We start from the raw sequence: 20,009 nt of genomic DNA, 5'->3' as shown, positions 1-20,009 counted from the left end.
TGCTAACAGCACAATCAGTAACATTCTGCTAACAGCACAATCAGTAACATTCTGCTAACAGCACAATCAGTAACATTCTGCTAACAGCACAATCAGTAACATTATGCTAACAGCACATAATTAACATTCTGCTAACAGCACAATTTTTAACATTCTGCTAACAGCACAATAATTAACATTCTGCGAACAGCACAATTATTAACATTCTGCCAACAGCACAATCAGTAACATTCTGCTAACAGCACAAGCATTAATATTCTTCTAACAGCACAATCAGTAACATTCTGCTAGCAGATTTCCATCGTTAGTTATCGATAGTTGCCCGGCAAACTTGCTGCTTTTCAAACCCTTTCTTTTATGAAAATATCCCAAGTTTCGTGTAGTAAATATAAATAATGCACTTTCATTTATTCTCTTAAACATACAAATACATACAAAAATACAATCAACTAGAGCTAACCATTTTATATTGTACAGGGCAATGCAGCGGAATGGAAATCGGGTCAAAATGCAAGTCCGAGGTGCCGTTGACCAAGGATAAAGTTGTTCTTATTTACAGTGGCCGAATACTTGAGGCAGCATCCACGTGCTTCTAACCATTAGGATATCAGGTCGGCGATGTAGGTGAAGAGATCCTCCGGGAAGCTGCATTGGTCCAAATCTCTGCCCAGTGCAAAGTATCTTTTGCGAAGGAGATGGGCTGCCGCCTTGGGTTGGCGGGCGCGGGTGAAAACGCCCTTTTTATTGCCTCCCACGCGGGTGTAGCCTGAACAAAAAAACATATTGTTACTTTATACATAACTATTACTAAAATAACTATTTTAAGGTAACGATCACTCACTTTGAGCTGTCTTAAAGTCGGCAAAGTTCCACACAAACTCGCCAATAAACCAGCCCTTTTTGCGCAGCTCATCGAAGGCCTTAAAATGGCGGGAAAACACCTCCGTCTGGAACTCCTCCGACCACACATAAGCAGGTTGCTGATGGGACAACATGAAGGTATTAGTTGACTTTACTTTAAACCAAGGGAGAGGCATACTCACCATATGTAAGCCCTCCAGGGTATCCGCTCCGTATTCAGACATGATGATGGGCTTGTTGTAACGTTTGTTCCAGGCGACGGCCTCGTCGATTACATTCTGGGTCACCATGTCCAGACGTCCGGCATTCGAGTACCAGGCATTGTAGCGATTGAAGCTGATGATGTCCAGAGAGCGCCCCTGACATGGATATAGTATATAGCACAAGATCTATAGGTCAGGCACTCTTTACCTACCGCCTTATCCTGGGTGTTTGGAACGGCAATGGCCGCCGTGATGGGTCGGGTTTTATCCAGAGAGCGCGTGTAGTTGGCCACCAATCTGCAAGGATAAGGAATGGGATTAAACGGGGGGCAATCGGACAGAAGATAGAAGTACCCACTCAAAGTACGAGTCCGCACTCACGCTACCAGTGCGAGGTTCATTGGCAATGGACCACATCACCACACTGGGATGATTCCGATCCCGATGGATGAGCTGCTCCAGCGACGATTTGTGCTTGCCCAGCAGCTCCTGGCTGTAGTTTCTGAAATTCGAAGACAACAGCATTAGTAAGAAATCCCCTCAAGGTGTGTGAATAACTCAACTCCGTATCCACGCTGGGACATTCGTCGATGATCATGATGCCGTGCTCATCGGCAAACTGCATGGACTCCTCGGAGTAGGGATAGTGCGAGGTGCGGTAGGCATTCGCTCCAATCCACTTGAGCAGATTGAAGTCGCGAACCATCAGTGCGTTATCCAGGCCTTTACCCCTGATATCCGCATCTTCGTGTCGTCCAAATCCGCGGAAGTAAACGGGCTTGCCGTTGATCAGGAACTGCTGACTGTTCCAACTTAGTGTGCGTATTCCCACTTTGAGTCGGTAGACATCTAGGAGCTCGTCGTTGGTCGCCAGCAGTTTGATCTCCAGCTGATACAGATAACCAGGCTCGGAATGCATGAGGTAGGGCCACCAGGGCTTCACCTGGTTCACCTGCAACTTGCCGCCTAGTTTGCCGTCCGATGTGGCATTCGCCACCAGGGCGCCTTCCTTATCGTACAAGTTGGCCTGAATGTGCAGCACATTATCCGCCTCATTGGCAGCGCTGCCATTCACGCTTACGCTGTAGAACACCTCGCCAACTGAAAGTATTACAATATTATTATTATTAAAAAGTATAGAAATGCAATCGAAATAACCTACCGGTGGCATCCTTTGAAAGGTTTGTGGTGACCTCAACCTCCTCGATGAAAGTGCGGGGCGTGGTGTAAAGATGCACGCTCCTGTGGATCCCCGCATAGTTGAAGAAGTCGAAGGTGTAGCTCTGCACAATGGTCATGCCACCATCGTTGGGCACTTCCGTGATCCTGCCCTGCGGCACTGTCGTCTGAATGAGGGCATTGTCGCACATCACGGTGATCCGATTCTCAGCTCCATAGCTCAGGAGATCCGTGACCTCCGCCTCGAAGGGCAGGTGACCCATTTCGTGCTTCACCACCTTCTGGCCGTTGATCCACTGAAATGAAAGATTTCACATTAACTTTATAGGATGCTCCAATATAATTATTTTAAAATGTGATTAAAAAGCTATCATTGCATTCTTTTAGGCCCCAGTATGTATAAAATGAGTCCTAATCATGCGATCTAATTGTATTAGGATATATTTTGATTACCCACCACATATGCCTCGTAGTGAACACTACCGAAGCGCAGCCAAATCCTCTGATCCTTCGCCCAGGATCGGGGCACAAAAAACTTGCGATCGTACCACACTGTGCCCACGTGATCCCGCAAGTTATCCGTGGTGATGTCGTTATAGGATGCGGGCACCGGCATGGGGATTGTGGGCCTGCTCTTGCTCAACTCCTTGGCATACCACTCGTCCCGTACGCCCTGCGTGGGATTCGCCTGATCGGAGCGCACAAAGTTCCAGATCCCGTCCAGGGAACGCACCTCTCGCGTCTCCGATTCCCTGGGATACAGCATTCCGCGCGTCTGGGGCACCTCCTTGTTGACCAGGATCAGCGCTATGGAGAAGTGCAGGACATACAGGCCAGTGACCAGGGAGAAGAAGGAGAGAGCTGCGAATACATAGACGTACAGGGTGTTAGGAGCTTCGCTACTGGACACAAGTTTGGGTGATTACAGCGCACCGATAATGGGTGTGATAATTGTGCGTATCACATTTCTCAATTTTCTGATATGGGAAAAAACTCGATTGCATAGAGTTTTGTGCGTGGTAAGTGGCACAAGTGAATAATATTGACTTTGTGTAGTCATATTGTTTTATTTAACTCTAAAACACAACTGGCTTGTTGAAGCCTTTCTAAATTATCAATGATAATAGTATATATTTCAATACTTTATTGGAAAGATAAGCCAGCTCAATTTACGAAAGTTATATCCGATTGTCTGCTTATCAGAGATAGCAAAAATGCATATGTACATGAAAACATGTGCGTAAAGATAAGTCCAAAAGGAAATGATTGTACAAATAAGCATTTTATTATTATATTATATTACTTCTTATTTGTAGTTGCTAAATATAAATAAATAAAAACATTTGTTAACATGGTATGATAAGTTATCCCTTATTATTATTTAAAGAACAAACATTTTTATTAAAAGACCCATTGAACACTGCAAGAAAATATTATGCTTCAACAAATTCTGGTCAAAAGTGACATTAGGCATACGCAACCAAATAAATGGCCAAATTGTACACATATCTTATCTGCCTTTCAATGGTCGTTCCCCCCTTCCCCCTTTTTTTATTACCCACACTAATTAGAATTCTCCAATGTCAGCTTTTGGTAACGGTACATACAGTAAACACCGCTGCGATATTCATACTCACTTGAACAATGGTTTTAGCCGAGTTTCAAAGTCGGCGGGCGAAACGAATCGGAACGAAGAGAATTGAAACAAAGGGAAACGGAAATGAAATTGGAATCTTTGCATTACAACAACACGATCAGGACAATGCACAAAGCTAAGTGGCAAACAATGCGAATGAGCGGCTCAAAGCAAAAGCACGAAACCGGAGAGCACGAGCTTTCAAGGAAAAACTTTCACTCTCTGTCTCTCTCTCTCTCTCTCTCTCCCAGTAAAGCTAGTACAAGTACAGATACATTTGCAATAATGTGTCATCGTTCTCTGCTTAGAATTCGTTTTTGTTTTTGTCTTTATTCATGTTCTGCACTCGTTCTGTTTTTGATTCGGCTTTTGTTTTGATTGCTTTTTTATGCAAATGTCGAACGCATTGTTGGCCACTTTGTTTTGTTTGTTTTGCTAGTTAAACACGTTTTCCAAGAGGCAAAAAGGCAAGTGAGACGAACATTTCAGAAACCGCCACAATCCCATAATACGCATGCAAGCGAGAAGACCGAGAACTTTGCCCGTTCTCTCACGTTCGCTGGTCGCCGGGAAACTACTTCCCCCATTTATTTATCGCATCTCACATGTTTTACCCCGCTAATCAGCTGTCTAATCGCAAAAGCTGTCTATGCTGGTAACGCAAGAAAAGCTCCAGGAAAAGCTCCCCCTGAGATCGATAGGCCATCAATGGCTCGATTTGTGTACCGTTAGATAGCCAGTAATTACTCCATTTTTATAATAAAACTATTATCTTATTTTAGATGTTCAATTAATGATGACCATATATCAAAAACTTAATGTCTTTGGGATAAAACAATTCAATGTTTTAAATCATGACTATAATTCTTAATTTTTGTATTATGAGGATAATTTATCCTATCCGAAAATTGTTCTAGCACTATTTTTTAAATAATCCAAATTTTATATATAATTAAATACCAACTTCGAATTCTTAATGGAAACGTTGCTTATCATGTAACAAGCAGCATGAAGAGATATAAAACAATATTTTTTTGCATGCAATTTGCACAAAAAAATGCATCAAAATCATGCAAAGTTTCTTTTATATTGATTTGTTCTCTTACCAATCGCAATCAAAGATAATGCTCCCATAATAATGTTCCCTCTATTTTTTCTAAAAAGCTGTTATATGTACATATGTATGTATATAATTTAGTTACTTCCGCTTTCCTTTCTATAAGTCAGTTTAGTTAAGATACAAGTTAATTACCAAAAATAGTCTTAATTTGGTTTTTCTTAATAACATTTACTAATATTAATAAAAACAGTGAAATATAAAATAAAAATATTTTCAACTATTTCATATGAAAAACCAATTTATGAATCATCAGTTTCAATTTTTGAACACATAAGCCGACTTATGCATGCTTAAAACATTTCAATATATGTCTACAAAAAAAAAAAACCTATTACTAATTTGTACTTCTTGTTAATACAATTTTTAAGTCTCAACTAACGCTTTAAAAGTCAAAAAACAAAAAAAAATCTTTGTTGATTTGTACTTCTAGTTACACTTTCGCATTCAAAGAAAATTAAAATGGTTTTTAAATAAGTAAAATGAACATATTTTTGGCACTATTTATACTTTGTCACACAATTGGGAACACTTGGCTTACACATGTCGATTGGCAATCACTGTGCTCCTGCGAATCGACACCCACTGATTCGACGACACACCGAACTCGACTAAGGTTGCACCTGCGCCGCGTGGGGCTTTTAAGGCCGTCAAACCTCCAAAAGCCCCCAGCAATCCGGCCATCCAGCCATCCAGCAATCCAGCGAAACTTCAGATATTAAAATGCCCGGCACAGCGGGCGATGCACCGTTACCCACATATCACTCGAAAGGAGGCCACCAGACGCTCCTCACCACTGCACACCACATAGCACACCACACACCACACACCACACACCACATAGCACAACACAACACACCAACCGATCCGATCTGATCCAATCCAATCCGAGCCAGAAACATATATGCGCAAAACCGGTGCAGGGCCAACCAACAGCGACAAGTGCTTACCCCAAATTTCATACTTGCGACACGTGAGACGGATCCTCAACTGCATGTTGGCATTTACTGGATTCGTCTTGGGATTCGCCAACTATCCGCAACTATCCGTTTGTGCCACAAGGTGCCGGTTTCTTGCGGCTACGTTCGGCGCCGCGGGGTAACTGAATCCGATTCCGTATCGGAATCGAAATACAAGTCCGGATCCGCGGAAGCCCATGGCGGATGTGCCATTAGTGGGCAAGGCAATTGCGAGCGACCGCTTGCCAGCGCCAAAGGTCGTAGGGTTGGGGCTTCGGGGGTTAACGGGGGCAAAGGGGCTTGGTGCGGTAGGGGCAGGGGGCTGCGGGGGGTAGCTATAGGAAGACACGCACCGCCACTGCACTGAATGTGCCCCTAATTAAGCCCACCCCCCCGGAACACAGCCCATGCCCGATAAGCCGCCGGCGAAGCCGCTTGTTCCAAATCCGGAGCACTCGACTCGTCATTCGGTCATACAGTCTGGCTTTTAGAACTTATATTCCAAATTCCCAATGGATTGGATTATGACTTTCAAAATCCCCAATGCTTTGACTTCTACATCTGATAAGGTCGATGAGCACATAATATACATTTAAAGAACAAATCTGTAGAACATATAAATCACAGTAAAAATCTCGGAAATTCCCATCAGCTGAATTCACTACATGTTCAATAAACCACAATAAAATATATATACATATATGTATGTTTAATATATAAAGTACTTTACAATTGGTTTGAGTAAACTATGTCTTAGTCACGTTAGGCAGGCCTCACTGTACCGACTTAAGGAGGGCGTTGGACTGTAAGGGTGGGCCTAGTTTCAATTAAGTGTTGCTGGTCTCGAACTGGAGTTTAATTACTCTTGATTGGGAACGAAATGCGGAAGTTTCTACTCCTCCACAAAAACAAGTTGACACACATTGATGGGTTTGGTTCTTTAACCATTTGGACTAGAAACTATACCATGTGAATTGCTTTCCATAACTAAAGGTAACATATAAGCAAGTGTTATCTGTTTTATAGTTATTGTTCAAAATCATGTGTATAATTAGTACTAATCCCTTGCATCAATATTAGCTTACCCTACTGCGAACCAACAAAGGTTATCAAGAACTAATAAGATTAGAGCGTCACTGGCATTCCTGTTGCACTCACTGACTTATTAATATTAATGACACACATAATGTTATTAATTAAATATATTTTTCTGCGAGGCTAAAGACCTTTTAACAAAGGGGGTTATATCTAATCATATTGACAGTGAATTTGGTTGGGACTTTATCATCAATCGAAAATAGATAGCAGATTGATTTGTACATCATATTTATATTCTGAAGCTTAAAATTTATATATGGATTCACATCTATAATTCATATAATATGGCAATAAAGTTGAAAAATGTAGAATAGTTGATTTAGTTTTAAATATCATTGTCATTAAGTTATTATTTCAATAGATCCATAATATATTTAGGAAATTCATTTGATTATTTAAAATGTCAAGGATGATGAGAATAAGCTGTTTTAGTGCGAAAGAGTTGGCTAAAAATAGAAAACTATCCAATGACCACTATCAATGACCAATGGTGTGCACATAGAAAATCGCACCTCCATGTGCTAAGTGTTAGGGTATTGATGGAATGTACCCACGCCTGTTGCCAATTTCCTTTCGGTTGGCTTTCACTTTCAAGGCCCGGCCCACAAAAGCAGGCCCAAAGCAAAGAAAAGAATCAATGGGCCGGCCAAAAGAAAGTGAAAATGTCACCGACAGTAAATATACATATAAATAGATAGAGGCTTTTACCCATATTCGAGTATTTCGTGCAGGATTCCGGCGAATGATCAATGTAACTTTGTGACTATGATTAAAATCCGGAATTGCTTGTTTGTGCACTTAGGAACTATTTTCGTTTCTAATTAAAGCTCGAACACAAGGGGTCAACAATTGGCAGTCATTTCGCGGCTATTAATAATCGGTTCAAGTGTTTTGCCGGTAATTACAACCACAAACTATTTCAAACTAGAAACCGCGAGGCGAAGCAGACGCACCGCTGATTTGGATGCGACTAAAATCGAAAACACACTTTGCCAAGACAGCTCAAAAATGCGACTGTTGCGAGCTTTGAATCCGCTGTTAAAAGAAAACTGTTGCTTCGCTGTTAGCCACTGTTAGCTAATGTTGCTCTCTTGGGCGTCAATTTTAAGATTTTACAGCCCCAGCAGTGATTGCCCAGATAAGTAAGCCATAAATGAAAAAACTGTACTTGTAAAACTTAAGATTAAAGATTTTATTGAATATTATCATTTGTACTTTTTTGAATAGTTCGAATTTGCCGGCCTGACCGCTGCGGCCGATAAATATCGATGCGCCGATTGCACGCGTACTCCAAGCGGTGGCTGTGCAGCCCTGCAGCGCGTTGCCAACTAAACGGACTCCACTCGCGATAAAGTGTAAATAAATGAGATATTTTGGTGGAATCGCGAGCTGAAACTAATGCCATGCCACCGGCGTACGACCTCGGCCACTCCGGAGAGGCGTACCACCCCCTGGACACTGGCAGCGGCGGCGGCAAAGACGCCTGTGCCCCAAACTCATCCACCGCCCAAAACCGCAACTCAATGGGATTCCGGACATCCTGGATGCGGCTCTTCCGCCGCTACAAACTGCCCATGGTGCTGCTGATGCTCCTGCTCCTCGTCTCCTGCCTGGCATACCGCATCCTTAGCGTAGGTATTCCGCATTCTCCATCTTTCGCATACCGGAAGTGAACTCCAGTGGAGATGGGCACTCGAATATTTGGAGCACCACACAGCGACTGTGATCATCATTCTAAAATTAAAGATAACACATAAAATATGACACTTGTTGAGTCAATAAGAATCCCATTATCTTGTTCTTAAGTTAAGAAGTTAGAAATATTTAGAAACTAAATTTTTGAGTTTTCTTTATACATTTATTTATGTGGGTCATTGTAGTTGTACAATCAATTATAAGATTCAAACAAAGAAGTTGTTGCTAGTCTTGCTTATCTCCTAACCTTATCAGTGTGTGTCAAATAAATTTACTTACCATAGATAATATATTAAGTATTGATCAACTGACAACTATCATATTTTCCAGGTGGAGCAAGATGCTCCGCCAATAGACATGCATCGTAGTTCACCGCTGCTGGATGCCTACGAAGATTTTAGCGCCATGAGAGCTGGAGATCTAAAAATGCGCATCGAGGAGATGGTGAGAATCAAGGTTAGTACCCGAAAACTCTTATATATACATAGCCAGCACCTAAAACTCCTTTTCATGCAGAGCACCGTGTCCGTGGAGCTGCGCGAATTGGAGTCCCGTCGCCAGAAGCTGCAATCGGACATCAGCCAGTACAACCAGAAGATCGAGGAGCTCAAACAGGAGCTGCTAAGGGAGCAAACGGAGCTGGAGCGCCTCAAGATCTCCGTGGAGCAGGCACAGGTGGCGCAGCGAGAGGCTGTGCAGCGGAACACACCGGATTTGGCCTTGCCCCGCTCACTTTTACCGAACACACTGCCCAGAAAGAATAATCCCATCACTGGAGGAATGGCGGCCAGCTGCGAAATGCACAACTGTTTCAATCACTCCCGCTGCAGTCTAACGTCCGGATTTCCTGTTTATCTGTACGATCCGGATGAACATAGCGTACAGCGAAAGGGTTACGATATCGATGGTTTCCTGAAGACGACTCTTAAGCAGACTTTGGGCTACAATGCTCATATAGTTAAGGATCCCAAGCACGCCTGCATATATCTAGTGCTGGTGGGAGAGGCGCTGCTTGAGCAGGATCTATTGCGAAACAATCGCTATGCGGCACAGGAGGCGGAGCATCAGCAGCCCTCAACGCCCACGCTTGAAAATGACTGCCCCGTGGACATGGAGAAGCTTTACAGCCTGCCATATTGGGGCGGCGATGGACGCAATCATGTGCTGCTCAACTTGGCGCGAAGAGATCTCACATCCCATCGTACGAATCCGCTCTACAAGCAGAACACCATGAGAGCTATTGTGGTGCAGAGTGCTTTCGAAAGAGAACAGTTCCGTCCAGGTTACGACCTTATTGTGCCCCCCATTCTGGGTCCTCCCGGAGGAGATGTGTGGCAGGAGTGCGCGGAAATGGTGCCCGCCAGAAGGAAGTACTTGCTTACCTACCAAGGAGAACTGCGGCCCAAACAGAACAGTTTGAATCCTTTGGATGCTTTTATTCTGGAGCATCTGGCGGACATGGCCAAGGGCGCTACCCAAGATCAGTTCGTTCTGCAGTTCCAGTGCGTGCCTGCGACGGAACAGCAGGAGGGTGATTCCTTGCCGGATTGGACGCTATGTGGTTCGGATTCCTCGCGCCGCCAGTTGCTTAAGGACTCTACCTTTACTCTGATTTTACCCCCGCTGAATGGCAGAGTTTCTTCGACACTAATGCTAGCTAGGATTTATGAAGCCCTCCGTTCGGGAGCAGTGCCTGTTATCCTTGGAGCGGATGAGCTGCGGTTGCCATACGCCGAGACTGTGGATTGGAGAAGAACGGCTTTACTTCTTCCAAAAGCTCGTATCACAGAATTGCATTTCCTGCTGCGAGCAGTTCAGGATGCGGATTTACTGCTGCTGCGGCGTCAGGGACGACTCATTTGGGAGCGCTATCTGAGCTCTGTGCAGGCCACCGTGGATACAGTGATTGCCAGTTTGAGGGATCGCCTCGGAATCCCGCCCAGACCAGTGCCCTCAGTTATAGCGCAAAGTGTTTTCAACAGCACCTTTATACCCCTAAAATCCGATCCACCTGTCGGCTTGGATACGGAACCCGAGGAGTCATTGGGACCCATAGAGCCACCCTATCCCAGTCCTGCCTTCCGGCGGAACTACACAATACTGCGCATGCAGGCGAAGGAAGCCTGGAACGATTGGTTGGATCCTTTCTACCTGTACCCGCAGCTGCCCTTCGATCCCGCGTTGCCTTCGGAAGCCAAGTTCATGGGCTCGCATACAGGCTTTCGTCCGATTGGCAAGGGACTAGGAGGAGCTGGAAAGGAATTCGGCGAGTCACTGGGTGGCAATTACCCCCGGGAGCAGTTCACCATTGTCATGTTAACTTACGAAAGAGAACAAGTGCTGATGGATTCATTGGGCAGACTGTATGGACTGCCGTATCTGCACAAAGTCGTGGTGGTTTGGAACTCACCCAAGCCGCCATTGGATGACCTAAGATGGCCGGATATTGGTGTACCAGTGGCCGTCCTTCGGGCTCCCAGGAACTCGTTGAACAACCGATTTCTGCCTTTTGATGTCATTGAAACCGAGGCTGTGCTCTCGGTCGACGACGATGCCCATCTACGTCATGACGAGATACTCTTTGGATTCCGTGTTTGGCGGGAGCATCGCGATAGAGTTGTAGGCTTTCCAGGACGTTACCACGCCTGGGATTTGGGTAATCCCAATGGCCAGTGGCACTACAACTCCAATTACAGCTGCGAACTGAGCATGGTGCTGACAGGAGCTGCGTTTGTACACAAGTACTACCTGTACCTGTACACCTATCATCTGCCACAGGCGATTAGGGACAAAGTGGATGAGTACATGAACTGCGAGGACATTGCCATGAATTTCCTCGTATCCCACATAACTAGGAAGCCACCAGTCAAAGTAACCTCCAGGTGGACGTTCCGCTGCCCCGGTTGTCCCGTTTCCCTCAGCGAGGATGACACCCACTTCCAGGAGCGGCACAAGTGCATCAACTTCTTCAGCCGGGTGTTCGGCTATACGCCGCTGCTGAACACCCAGTACCGGGCGGACTCGATTCTCTTCAAGACGCGCATCCCGCACGACAAGCAAAAGTGCTTCAAGTACATCTAGTCGTACCACTGATCCAAGAACCCCTATTCCGACAAAGGCGGCCACTTCACTTACCCTAACGAGGTGATCACCAGCTGAATGACTTCTAGTTGTAAGTAAAACTTATCGGGCCTGTTTCGGTTTTCACCTGTTTGTCTTTAGGAATTTATATCGTATATGTATATCAAAACCCAACCAATTCTATACCTTAACACTATTATTTTAGAACGTTAACCAAAGTTGTGCAATACGGAATTATACACAAATTTTAAACAAACACTATTTAGGTAGAAAATCTAGTTACTCACTAATTACAAATCGAACAAATCGTTTAATCTGTGAAAACCCGAACAAGCCCATATGTATATACTCTAATTTGACATAAGTTTTTCGCTGATAAGCCAATCGAGATAGCACAGCTTGCATATGACTGCTTATGTTACTGTATTCAGAACTACACTTTTCTAGGAAGTAGCATTGAAACTTAGGCGCAATATCTTGAGTAGAAGAAACCAAATCAAATTTTGAGACTTTATTGTGTTTGCTTAACTAGCATAAGTTGTGTACCGATTTTGACTTGTATATAGTGCTTAATAAACGAAATTACTATATCGCTAAGTATAAAAAACGCCCGTTTTCCTGATGATTATTTCATATATTTTCTTCATTTACACAAAAAGGTGTCAGCTTGCATGCGCATGATGTGAGTGTAGTATAGTATTGGTATAAATTACGGATTATGGTGATTAGTGGTTACAGATTAAGGACACGCACACATGTGGTTAACCAGTTGGATCGCATATAAGACATATCCCAGCGATTACCACACGCACTTAATTTTAAGATAGTATCTGATAGATACCAGATACAATGCAAAAGCTACAACTACGAGGACTACTTTGGATACATGGTATATATAGGGTGGATCCTTCGGTTGCGAGTGGACGAGTTGAGACCAGGCGACGGCTTCCCGCTTGCGTCCCGCTTGTATCACAATTCAAAACAAGGACAGGGCGCAGAAGGATGCGTGGGTAACTTAAAGTACTCGGTATTATTTATACAACTTAGCCCGAAGGTTACACTAGAAATCAATATAACTTCAATTTGGAATTGCTGGTAGTGTATTAGTGCTCCTGCAGACTAAGCTTCAGCGCCTGCTCGATCATCTCCTGCTCCTGCTGCCGCTCCAGTTCGAATTTTCTCTGCTCTTGCTGCGATAGTCGCATGGCCATGGCCAAATCGGGATCCACATACCGGAAACCACCATCGTCGTCGTCCTCGGAGGCGGGCGAACCGCTTTGCAGATTCGCATGGGCGCCCAGCAGTGATTCCTGCAGGACTCTGCAATTGATACAAGAAGAGGGCACAAGAACACACAACGCTTGGATCAAAACTAGCAATACGAAAGGAGAAGGGAAATGGCTATTGCGCGCTACTTGAAGATCTTCTTCATGTAGCCCAAATCGTTTTTGAACTGCGCACCAGCCGAGGCGGATCGCCCACGTGTCTGCGGCTCCAGTTGGAGCTGCGAGTGGGGAAAGGACTGGGGTTGGTGCTTGGGGGAGGGCGAGTACCGCCCGTACTGCTGGCGATGGGGAGACAGTAAGTGCGAGGATAAGCGGTGGCCACTAGCGTTTACCATTGACAGGTGTTAGTTTGGGTTGTAAATCGAAATCATGCAAAGTTTATAAGCCCTTGAGAACATTAAGTATCTTGCAAGGGGAAATTATTCTAGGAACTTACCGTTGCAGCTGCTCGTCATCTTCTGGCAGGAGATCGGAGCCCACAACGTTTTGGCCCCTCAGCACCTCCCATATGTCCACCTTGTCGTCGTCCCGCGCGTCTACGCCACACGCTCCGCTTGTTTCCACCAAACTCTGCTCAATGGCATACTGCAGCATGTCATCCTCATCGAGAGGAATTTGACGACGGACATCGCTGCCCCTGTTTGTGTAGTGAGCCGGGATATCGAAGCAGCGATCATCGACCAAACAAGTGACGCGATCCTGCTCCTGCAGCGTGGCCACGTGATCCACGGGCGCGGTTAAAGCAAATACATTTCCAAACGTAATACAGGCATTCAAAACATGGAAGAGCGGGATTTCCACTTTGACTGGAAAACCAGCAGGCAGCTGCATGGTGATAAAGTCTCTCAGCTTGGACACATGTGGACTGGCCATGGTGGACATGAGATCCAGGATGGGAAGCACTTGTTCCTGCAGTCGAATGGGGTGCTCCTCAGCTAACCATAAGTTGGCTCTAAAGCGCTGCACCTTTGTGCTCAGATTCTTGGGACCACCAACATCCCTTCCGTGAAGATCAAACTCCAGAGTAAAATACTCCTCCGGGGTAACGGAAGACTTGGGTGTACTGGTGCCCGACGCACAGGCGGAACTTCCGTTGCTCTGATTTCCAGGAGCTGGTGAGTTTCGGCCACCATTTTCGACTCCGGCGTTGGAACCTTCTCCCAACCGAGGCGATGGTGACTAGAACAAAATAATGCTCATTATTTGAGGCAAAGCTAAATAAATGTTCGGAAACCTACGCGATCTTTGAGTGCCGCAGCGGCATCAGCGGGGGACACATAGTCCTCATCAGCAATTCCCAGCAGGCTATGGAGTGGTGTCCTCGCTGTCTTGTTCTAAAGCAGAAAAACAGTGTTTATAATTAATTTTACAATATACGTGAGAAACAAAGAAAAAACCCACAGCAAGAGTGCATTCATTTCACAATATGTTGCGAATGATTCCATTGTAGGTTTTCTTACCTTGATCTGCTCCTCGCTAAGGTGATCCATTCGCGTCTTTGTAACGAACTCCACATTGCTGGCCCCATACACCTTGCAGTTGTACCCGTTGATCATCTCAGACTTCTCGCTACGCCATCCCCATATGCCGCACTTGTTGCGCTCGAAGCTAATCTTGTCCATCTCGATGTTGTTCGTGATCACCGGGGCATTGAGACGCGCCCTCACAGTGCCTAAGGCTGGTGGAATGGCCACAATGTCACCGATATCGCTGCTCATCTCCTCCACCATGACCTCGTTTGTATCGTGATCGATCTCGATCATCGTGGCAGTTTCTTCTACAAATAAGTAGTGTAGATACATTTGGCGGTTATCTTTAAAATGCTTTGATATATCTGAACTTACTGGCTCCCTTGAAGATGTAGGAGCGATTGCCCCGTTGCCAGGTGTTGTTGTCGAAGCCCAGCAGGGTGGTATCTATCCGGACGTTGGCTCCGCGCTTGTAGACCTTGTAGGTGTCGCTGGGACAGAGACGCGACATCAGAGGCACCCAGGATGTAAACTCCCACTTCATCTCGATATAAAAGTCGGGAGCATCCAGTAGATGCTGCAGCAGCTTAGGCACATGCGTCACCCGCTGGACATGGCGCTGGAGATCCCTGACTTCGATGATGGCCGTCAGTATGTCCACATCGCCGGTGCAGACAGCTTCCTGGACAACTAAGAGCGGATAGGCAATTAATGGAATTTGTTCTGGCTTTTGTCTTGGTAAACTTACTGGACCAGCCTTCGTGCTCATAGGTGGCATTGCATTTGGCCGCCAGAAGGCATTTAACACATGGCAAATTGGCCAATCTCACAGCCAGCATCAGCGGCGTCCGGCCGCGGGGATCGATTTTCTCCTTGTCGTTCTGCAAGGTGACGGAATCGGTGAGTTTTATCGCAGTGCCATTTCCCCGTGCCCTGCTAATTCAATTAGCACCTGTCCCCGGGGGCCACACCCACCCCCATGGAGCACCACCTCCCCTTTTCACCTGGTCGATGGCCGCCTGCAGCTGCTCCAGTTCGTTGTGCCAGATGTGCCAGTGCAGCGGGTACTCCGCCTTGATCTCCTCGACGCTCCTCATCCTGGATCGGGATTTGCGCCGTCTGATCTGCGGCTAAATTGCCGATTCTTTTGTTTCTGTGCTGTGTGAAAAAAAAAAAACAAACTGTATGGGTGGAGGTCTGGTCACACTGTTTGTACTACACCGATTCCTGGTTAGAGATGTGAAGCGTAAAAAGCCGGCACGATATATCGTCAGGGATATAATTCATAAGTTTAGTTAATTATAGATTTTAGCTTAGTCATAATAAGCTTACGTTTATTTGATTATAAAGCTTAAATAGATTTAGCAAATTTGCGAGTCATAAAAATATGCCCATGCCAAACTGCACCTGTATGGGAATTAATAAAGATAACGCTTAAGCTATGCCATCACTTGGTGCATCTCTGGCTGTCATCGATAGTCAATAACAACATTGACAGCTGTTCGGTTGAAAATATTCCAAATCGCATTAATTGCTCCAGAAAATAGCGAAATAAACGTTTTCCCAGACCTCTTCCAAGCCCAAAATAGAAAAAGTTGCTGGCGCGTGAGTGGTAAGCTTAAATAGGTCAATAGGTTTTATCCCCCAATACAACCTGTACACAAATTACATAAAAAATTGATGCGCCAGCTAAAAAGGGGGGATTGTGGGTGTTCCATAATTGGTTAATGTGATTAGGTGGAGTGGGGGACAATGACTCCTCGCTCGATTTACTTTCCTTCCGTTTATTCACACGTATAACGAAAAGTTATGTTAAAACCGGTAGCTCTACCTCCCCGCGCCACGCCCACCACTTAACTGAATTTTAATCAGTTTTCTATTAATTATCTCTTTTTAGGTCATCATGCTATTGGCGTAGAGAGAAATTTCCGATAGAATTTCGTACGCTGTTATTCACCTGACGACCAGAGACTCTCTTTTCAAGTAAGAGCAATTGCCAATTTATTCGTTAATTGGCCACAAGTGCATGGCATTATTGCACTTATTAAGCAACAAAAAAAATCGCACACTTTGCAAGTAGTCAGTTTGCAAAGATTTTTTGCTCAGAGCGAAACGCGCTTATCCAACATTTCAAGTTAAAATACAGAAATTGCGATTAAAATTTACAAACCGGAAACTGTTTCCTCTTGCTTAATATCCGATTACCGATAACAGATCGCAATTGTAAAGTTTGGCGCTTCTTTTGATTTGTCCCCTTATCATGATCGACTCATCAATGCTCTCTATATTTCATTTACTCTTTGCAGTTATGCTCTTCACGCGCCGGCGACTACTCAAGAGGTGTGTTTGTTTGCATTACTGAGTGTTGTGATTTCATATATATATACATTATTATATATATATTCGTATCTCCCCGATCCCGAATAACCGACCACCCGACGAATTTGCTTCCGTAGTTTTTGCTTCCCTACTTCCCCAGTAAAGTTACGGGCGTTTAAGAATTAGTCACGCTCGAGTAGCGCTCATATCTGATATCATTATACCGCCATTATCATTATTGTTGTGCTCCATGTTCAATAAGGTGGCTCGATTTTATTAATAAGTAATTCTGGGATGAGTGAAAGTGATCTTTGGAGTACCAAAAATGATTAGAAAATGTACCTCAACTAATACAACATAAGAACTTCCAATTGCATATATTCTTTCTTATCGCTTAACGATTGTATTATCTTTATGTTAATGCTCAAGCCTCGATAGGGTTCCAAATTTTTTTGTAGATAATGAATCAAAAAACGGAAGTATGACATATAAAATAGTTTTTGCGGTCTCATCAACTCAGTCGATAGAAGTAAAGCGAAGTGAAAAGGTTTATAACTTGAAAATCAAAATTGAACTTTAATTTTGAGTTAATTTAGTGGATTTTTACTTTGAGTTAGATAAAATAATAGTTAGTTGTTTAAAATATAATAGATTCGTAGGGTGAATGAATTATATATATATCCGAGGATTACTTTGGCATGCATTATAGAGGAACCACCCTAGTGCCTGCCCTTTGCTTGCTCATAATAAATGTGTAGTCACCAGTTCACCTAACCACTCACCCACATCGCCACTTTGTCAGTGTTTAACCCCTCTGGTGCAAAGGTCGCTATCCGGAGGAACAGCTATCGGGTCCGGTTCGGTGTTGCATGCGTTCCATCTGCTGAATCCGTCCAGCAAAATAAAAAAACAACAACAAAAGAAGCCAAAACCATCTGAATTAACCAACAAACTTATTTATCTCTCTTTTCGCCCGGGAAAGCTCCGCACAAAAAAACGCACAACATCAGTAACATTCAGTGTTAAGTCGCTTTCCCCGATAGAAAGTAATATCGCTAACTATATATTAAGCCGATAATACAGAACGGACGTAAAACATACAAAACAATGTACGAGATTCATAATTGCCTAAGGTCCGTTTTCTTTGCCACACTCATTCCCGGAACGATCCTACTTAGTTGGCTAACTGGTCTGTAAGTATCCACGCTCGATTCGATGTTGTGCGCTTGTTTTTACTACTTTTGTAGACTTAACCCGATACCCATTATTCTGATTTACAATCCGAACATCGTGACATCGACATTTCTTTCGCGGCTATTTGCTCGCTCTGTTCCGATTCCGCTTTTCCGTATATTATATATATCCGCTTTGCTTGCAACCCAATTGTATATACACATATACCCTGATCCACGACGCTCACATCCGCACCAGCTTGCTCGTCCTTTATGTTGTGTTGTCACTTAACGCTGTTGCCAGTCCCACCCCTCAGCCACCCAGTCATTTCACCTCTCACCAATTGACATTCTTCGCAGGGTGGGTCTGCGATCGCTGCAAGGTTGTCTGCTGATCTTCTTCCTGATCTTCGTGCTTCTGCCGTTGATCTTCCGGTACTCCGTAACGTTCCAGCGCGGCATTCTATTTCTGACATTCAGTGAGTATCTATTGGAAGTATTTTGTTATTTCAATATTAATCGAATGTAAATTTCCTATTTTAGTTAAGTATCCCAAAGGACTTGATCTCACGAAGCCGGAGAGCGTGGGTCTGTATGCCACACGGAACTTCTACATAACCGTAAAGGATCACGATCAGGACGAGGATGGAGTGCGAGTGGGCGTGTGGCACGTTCTGCCCAGCAATGCAGTGCGTCGTTTTAAACGCGAGCTGCGCGTGGAGGAGGCAGTGGCCCAGGACCCGGATCAGCAGCTGGATCATGCAACTGGCAACGAACGGGAGCTGAAGGAACTATCGCCAGCCATACGCTCTGAATTTCCCGTTGTGCTGCCGGAAAACGAGCAACTCTTCTACGAGCGATTGCTGCGGATGCCAGGTGGCACTGTGGTGCTCTACCTTCACGGGAACACCGCCAGCCGAGGCAGCGGTCATCGGTCGGAGGTGTATAAGCTGCTAAGGAAGCTCAACTACCATGTGTTCTCCTTCGACTACAGAGGCTATGCCGACTCCGATCCCGTGCCTCCGACGGAGGAAGGCGTTGTGCGCGATGCCATGATGGTGTTTGAATACATAGCCAACACCACTTCCAATCCGATTGTGGTGTGGGGTCATTCCCTTGGCACCGGAGTGGCCACGCATCTGTGCGCCAAACTAGCCAGCCTTCGGGAAAGGGCTCCCAGGGGAGTGATCCTCGAAAGCCCATTCACCAACATTCGAGATGAGATACGCATGCATCCGTTTGCCAAACTCTATAAAAACCTGCCCTGGTTCAATTTTACCATCTCGCAACCAATGTACACCAATAAGCTGAGATTTGAGTCGGATGTTCATGTCCTGGAGTTCCGGCAACCCATCATGATCATCCATGCGGAGGACGACGTTGTCGTGCCGTTTAATCTGGGCTATCGTCTGTATAGGATCGCATTGGATGGAAGAAGTCGAACCTCGGGACCCGTTGAGTTCCATCGCTTTGGGGCGAGCCGAAAGTATGGACACAAATACCTCTGCCGTGCACCGGAATTGCCGGGACTGATCCAAAAGTTTGTGGAGAACTACCGCGATGCAGTATACTAGGTGCGATCAACTGGATATTAATTTATGTATTAGACGAATATTCTAATTTAATTTTTTACCGCAAGCACTGACACGTTCCAAATTTTCCGCCCTGTGCAAGCAAATTAAAGCAGTCGAGGATCACGGACCATGTTTGAATTTTAGTACTGGGTCATAATTTTTGTAATATCAATACTTGAAGTAGCTATTTGTGACTTGCCGGGATTAATCCTTTATTAATGTAACTAATATATATTAGGTGTCATCTTTAAGATATTCGTATAAAATGAATAAAATTCCCAACGATTTGATCTCCATACTTCTGTATTTATTAAGGATCAATTAAGGATCGACTTTTAAAAGGCTTGGTATGTAAATTTG

General features: G+C 44.6%; 4 protein-coding genes across 9 annotated transcripts; 2 read left to right on the top strand and 2 right to left on the bottom strand.

The window, feature by feature from the left end:
- Positions 1-384: 384 nt before the first annotated feature.
- Positions 385-8,016, bottom strand: LOC120446385 (beta-glucuronidase). Of its 3 annotated transcripts, none has more exons than XM_039627319.2 (9): positions 7,762-8,016; positions 2,701-3,104; positions 2,227-2,539; positions 1,628-2,165; positions 1,423-1,566; positions 1,277-1,361; positions 1,044-1,220; positions 842-980; positions 385-766 (listed from the first exon to the last, which is right to left on the bottom strand). In XM_039627319.2, the coding sequence occupies exons 1-9, from the start codon at positions 7,763-7,765 to the stop codon at positions 600-602; spliced, it is 1,971 nt and encodes a 656-aa protein (XP_039483253.1). In that variant the 5' UTR covers positions 7,766-8,016; the 3' UTR covers positions 385-599. The 3 variants fall into 3 exon arrangements, with proteins under 3 accessions (XP_039483253.1, XP_039483254.1, XP_039483255.1); XM_039627320.2 differs by lacking the exon at positions 7,762-8,016 and adding an exon at positions 4,362-4,442 and having other exon boundaries at positions 2,701-3,050; XM_039627321.2 differs by lacking the exon at positions 7,762-8,016 and adding an exon at positions 3,881-4,314.
- A 332-nt stretch (positions 8,017-8,348) lies between these two features.
- LOC120444633 (exostosin-3) lies at positions 8,349-12,552 on the top strand. Its single transcript, XM_039624439.2, has 3 exons — positions 8,349-8,684; positions 9,079-9,204; positions 9,265-12,552. Exons 1-3 carry the CDS (start codon positions 8,457-8,459, stop codon positions 11,827-11,829), a joined length of 2,919 nt encoding a protein of 972 aa, XP_039480373.1. The 5' UTR covers positions 8,349-8,456; the 3' UTR covers positions 11,830-12,552.
- Positions 12,553-12,832: 280 nt separating this feature from the next.
- LOC120444634 (ankyrin repeat domain-containing protein 13D) lies at positions 12,833-15,796 on the bottom strand. Of its 2 annotated transcripts, none has more exons than XM_039624440.1 (7): positions 15,589-15,795; positions 15,333-15,465; positions 14,960-15,274; positions 14,576-14,892; positions 14,354-14,449; positions 13,552-14,294; positions 12,833-13,149 (listed from the first exon to the last, which is right to left on the bottom strand). In XM_039624440.1, the coding sequence occupies exons 1-7, from the start codon at positions 15,679-15,681 to the stop codon at positions 12,933-12,935; spliced, it is 1,914 nt and encodes a 637-aa protein (XP_039480374.1). In that variant the 5' UTR covers positions 15,682-15,795; the 3' UTR covers positions 12,833-12,932. The 2 variants fall into 2 exon arrangements, with proteins under 2 accessions (XP_039480374.1, XP_039480375.1); XM_039624441.2 differs by lacking the exon at positions 12,833-13,149 and adding an exon at positions 13,196-13,436 and having other exon boundaries at positions 15,589-15,796.
- Positions 15,797-16,064: 268 nt separating this feature from the next.
- On the top strand, positions 16,065-19,947 carry LOC120446025 (lysophosphatidylserine lipase ABHD12). Of its 3 annotated transcripts, XM_039626781.1 has the most exons (7): positions 16,065-16,196; positions 16,482-16,567; positions 16,891-16,924; positions 17,886-18,096; positions 18,436-18,554; positions 18,619-19,649; positions 19,715-19,947. In XM_039626781.1, exons 4-6 carry the CDS (start codon positions 18,011-18,013, stop codon positions 19,647-19,649), a joined length of 1,236 nt encoding a protein of 411 aa, XP_039482715.1. In that variant the 5' UTR covers positions 16,065-16,196; positions 16,482-16,567; positions 16,891-16,924; positions 17,886-18,010; the 3' UTR covers positions 19,715-19,947. The 3 variants fall into 3 exon arrangements, with proteins under 3 accessions (XP_039482715.1, XP_039482714.1, XP_039482716.1); XM_039626780.1 differs by having other exon boundaries at positions 18,619-19,947; XM_039626782.1 differs by lacking the exon at positions 17,886-18,096 and having other exon boundaries at positions 18,619-19,947.
- The last annotated feature ends 62 nt before the right edge of the window (positions 19,948-20,009 follow it).

Source organism: Drosophila santomea, chromosome 2R (assembly GCF_016746245.2).
Source record: "Drosophila santomea strain STO CAGO 1482 chromosome 2R, Prin_Dsan_1.1, whole genome shotgun sequence".
NCBI lineage: Eukaryota > Metazoa > Arthropoda > Insecta > Diptera > Drosophilidae > Drosophila > Drosophila santomea.
The sequence above is the reverse complement of the archived record's forward strand: the minus strand, read 5'-3'. Positions and strand labels throughout refer to the sequence as shown.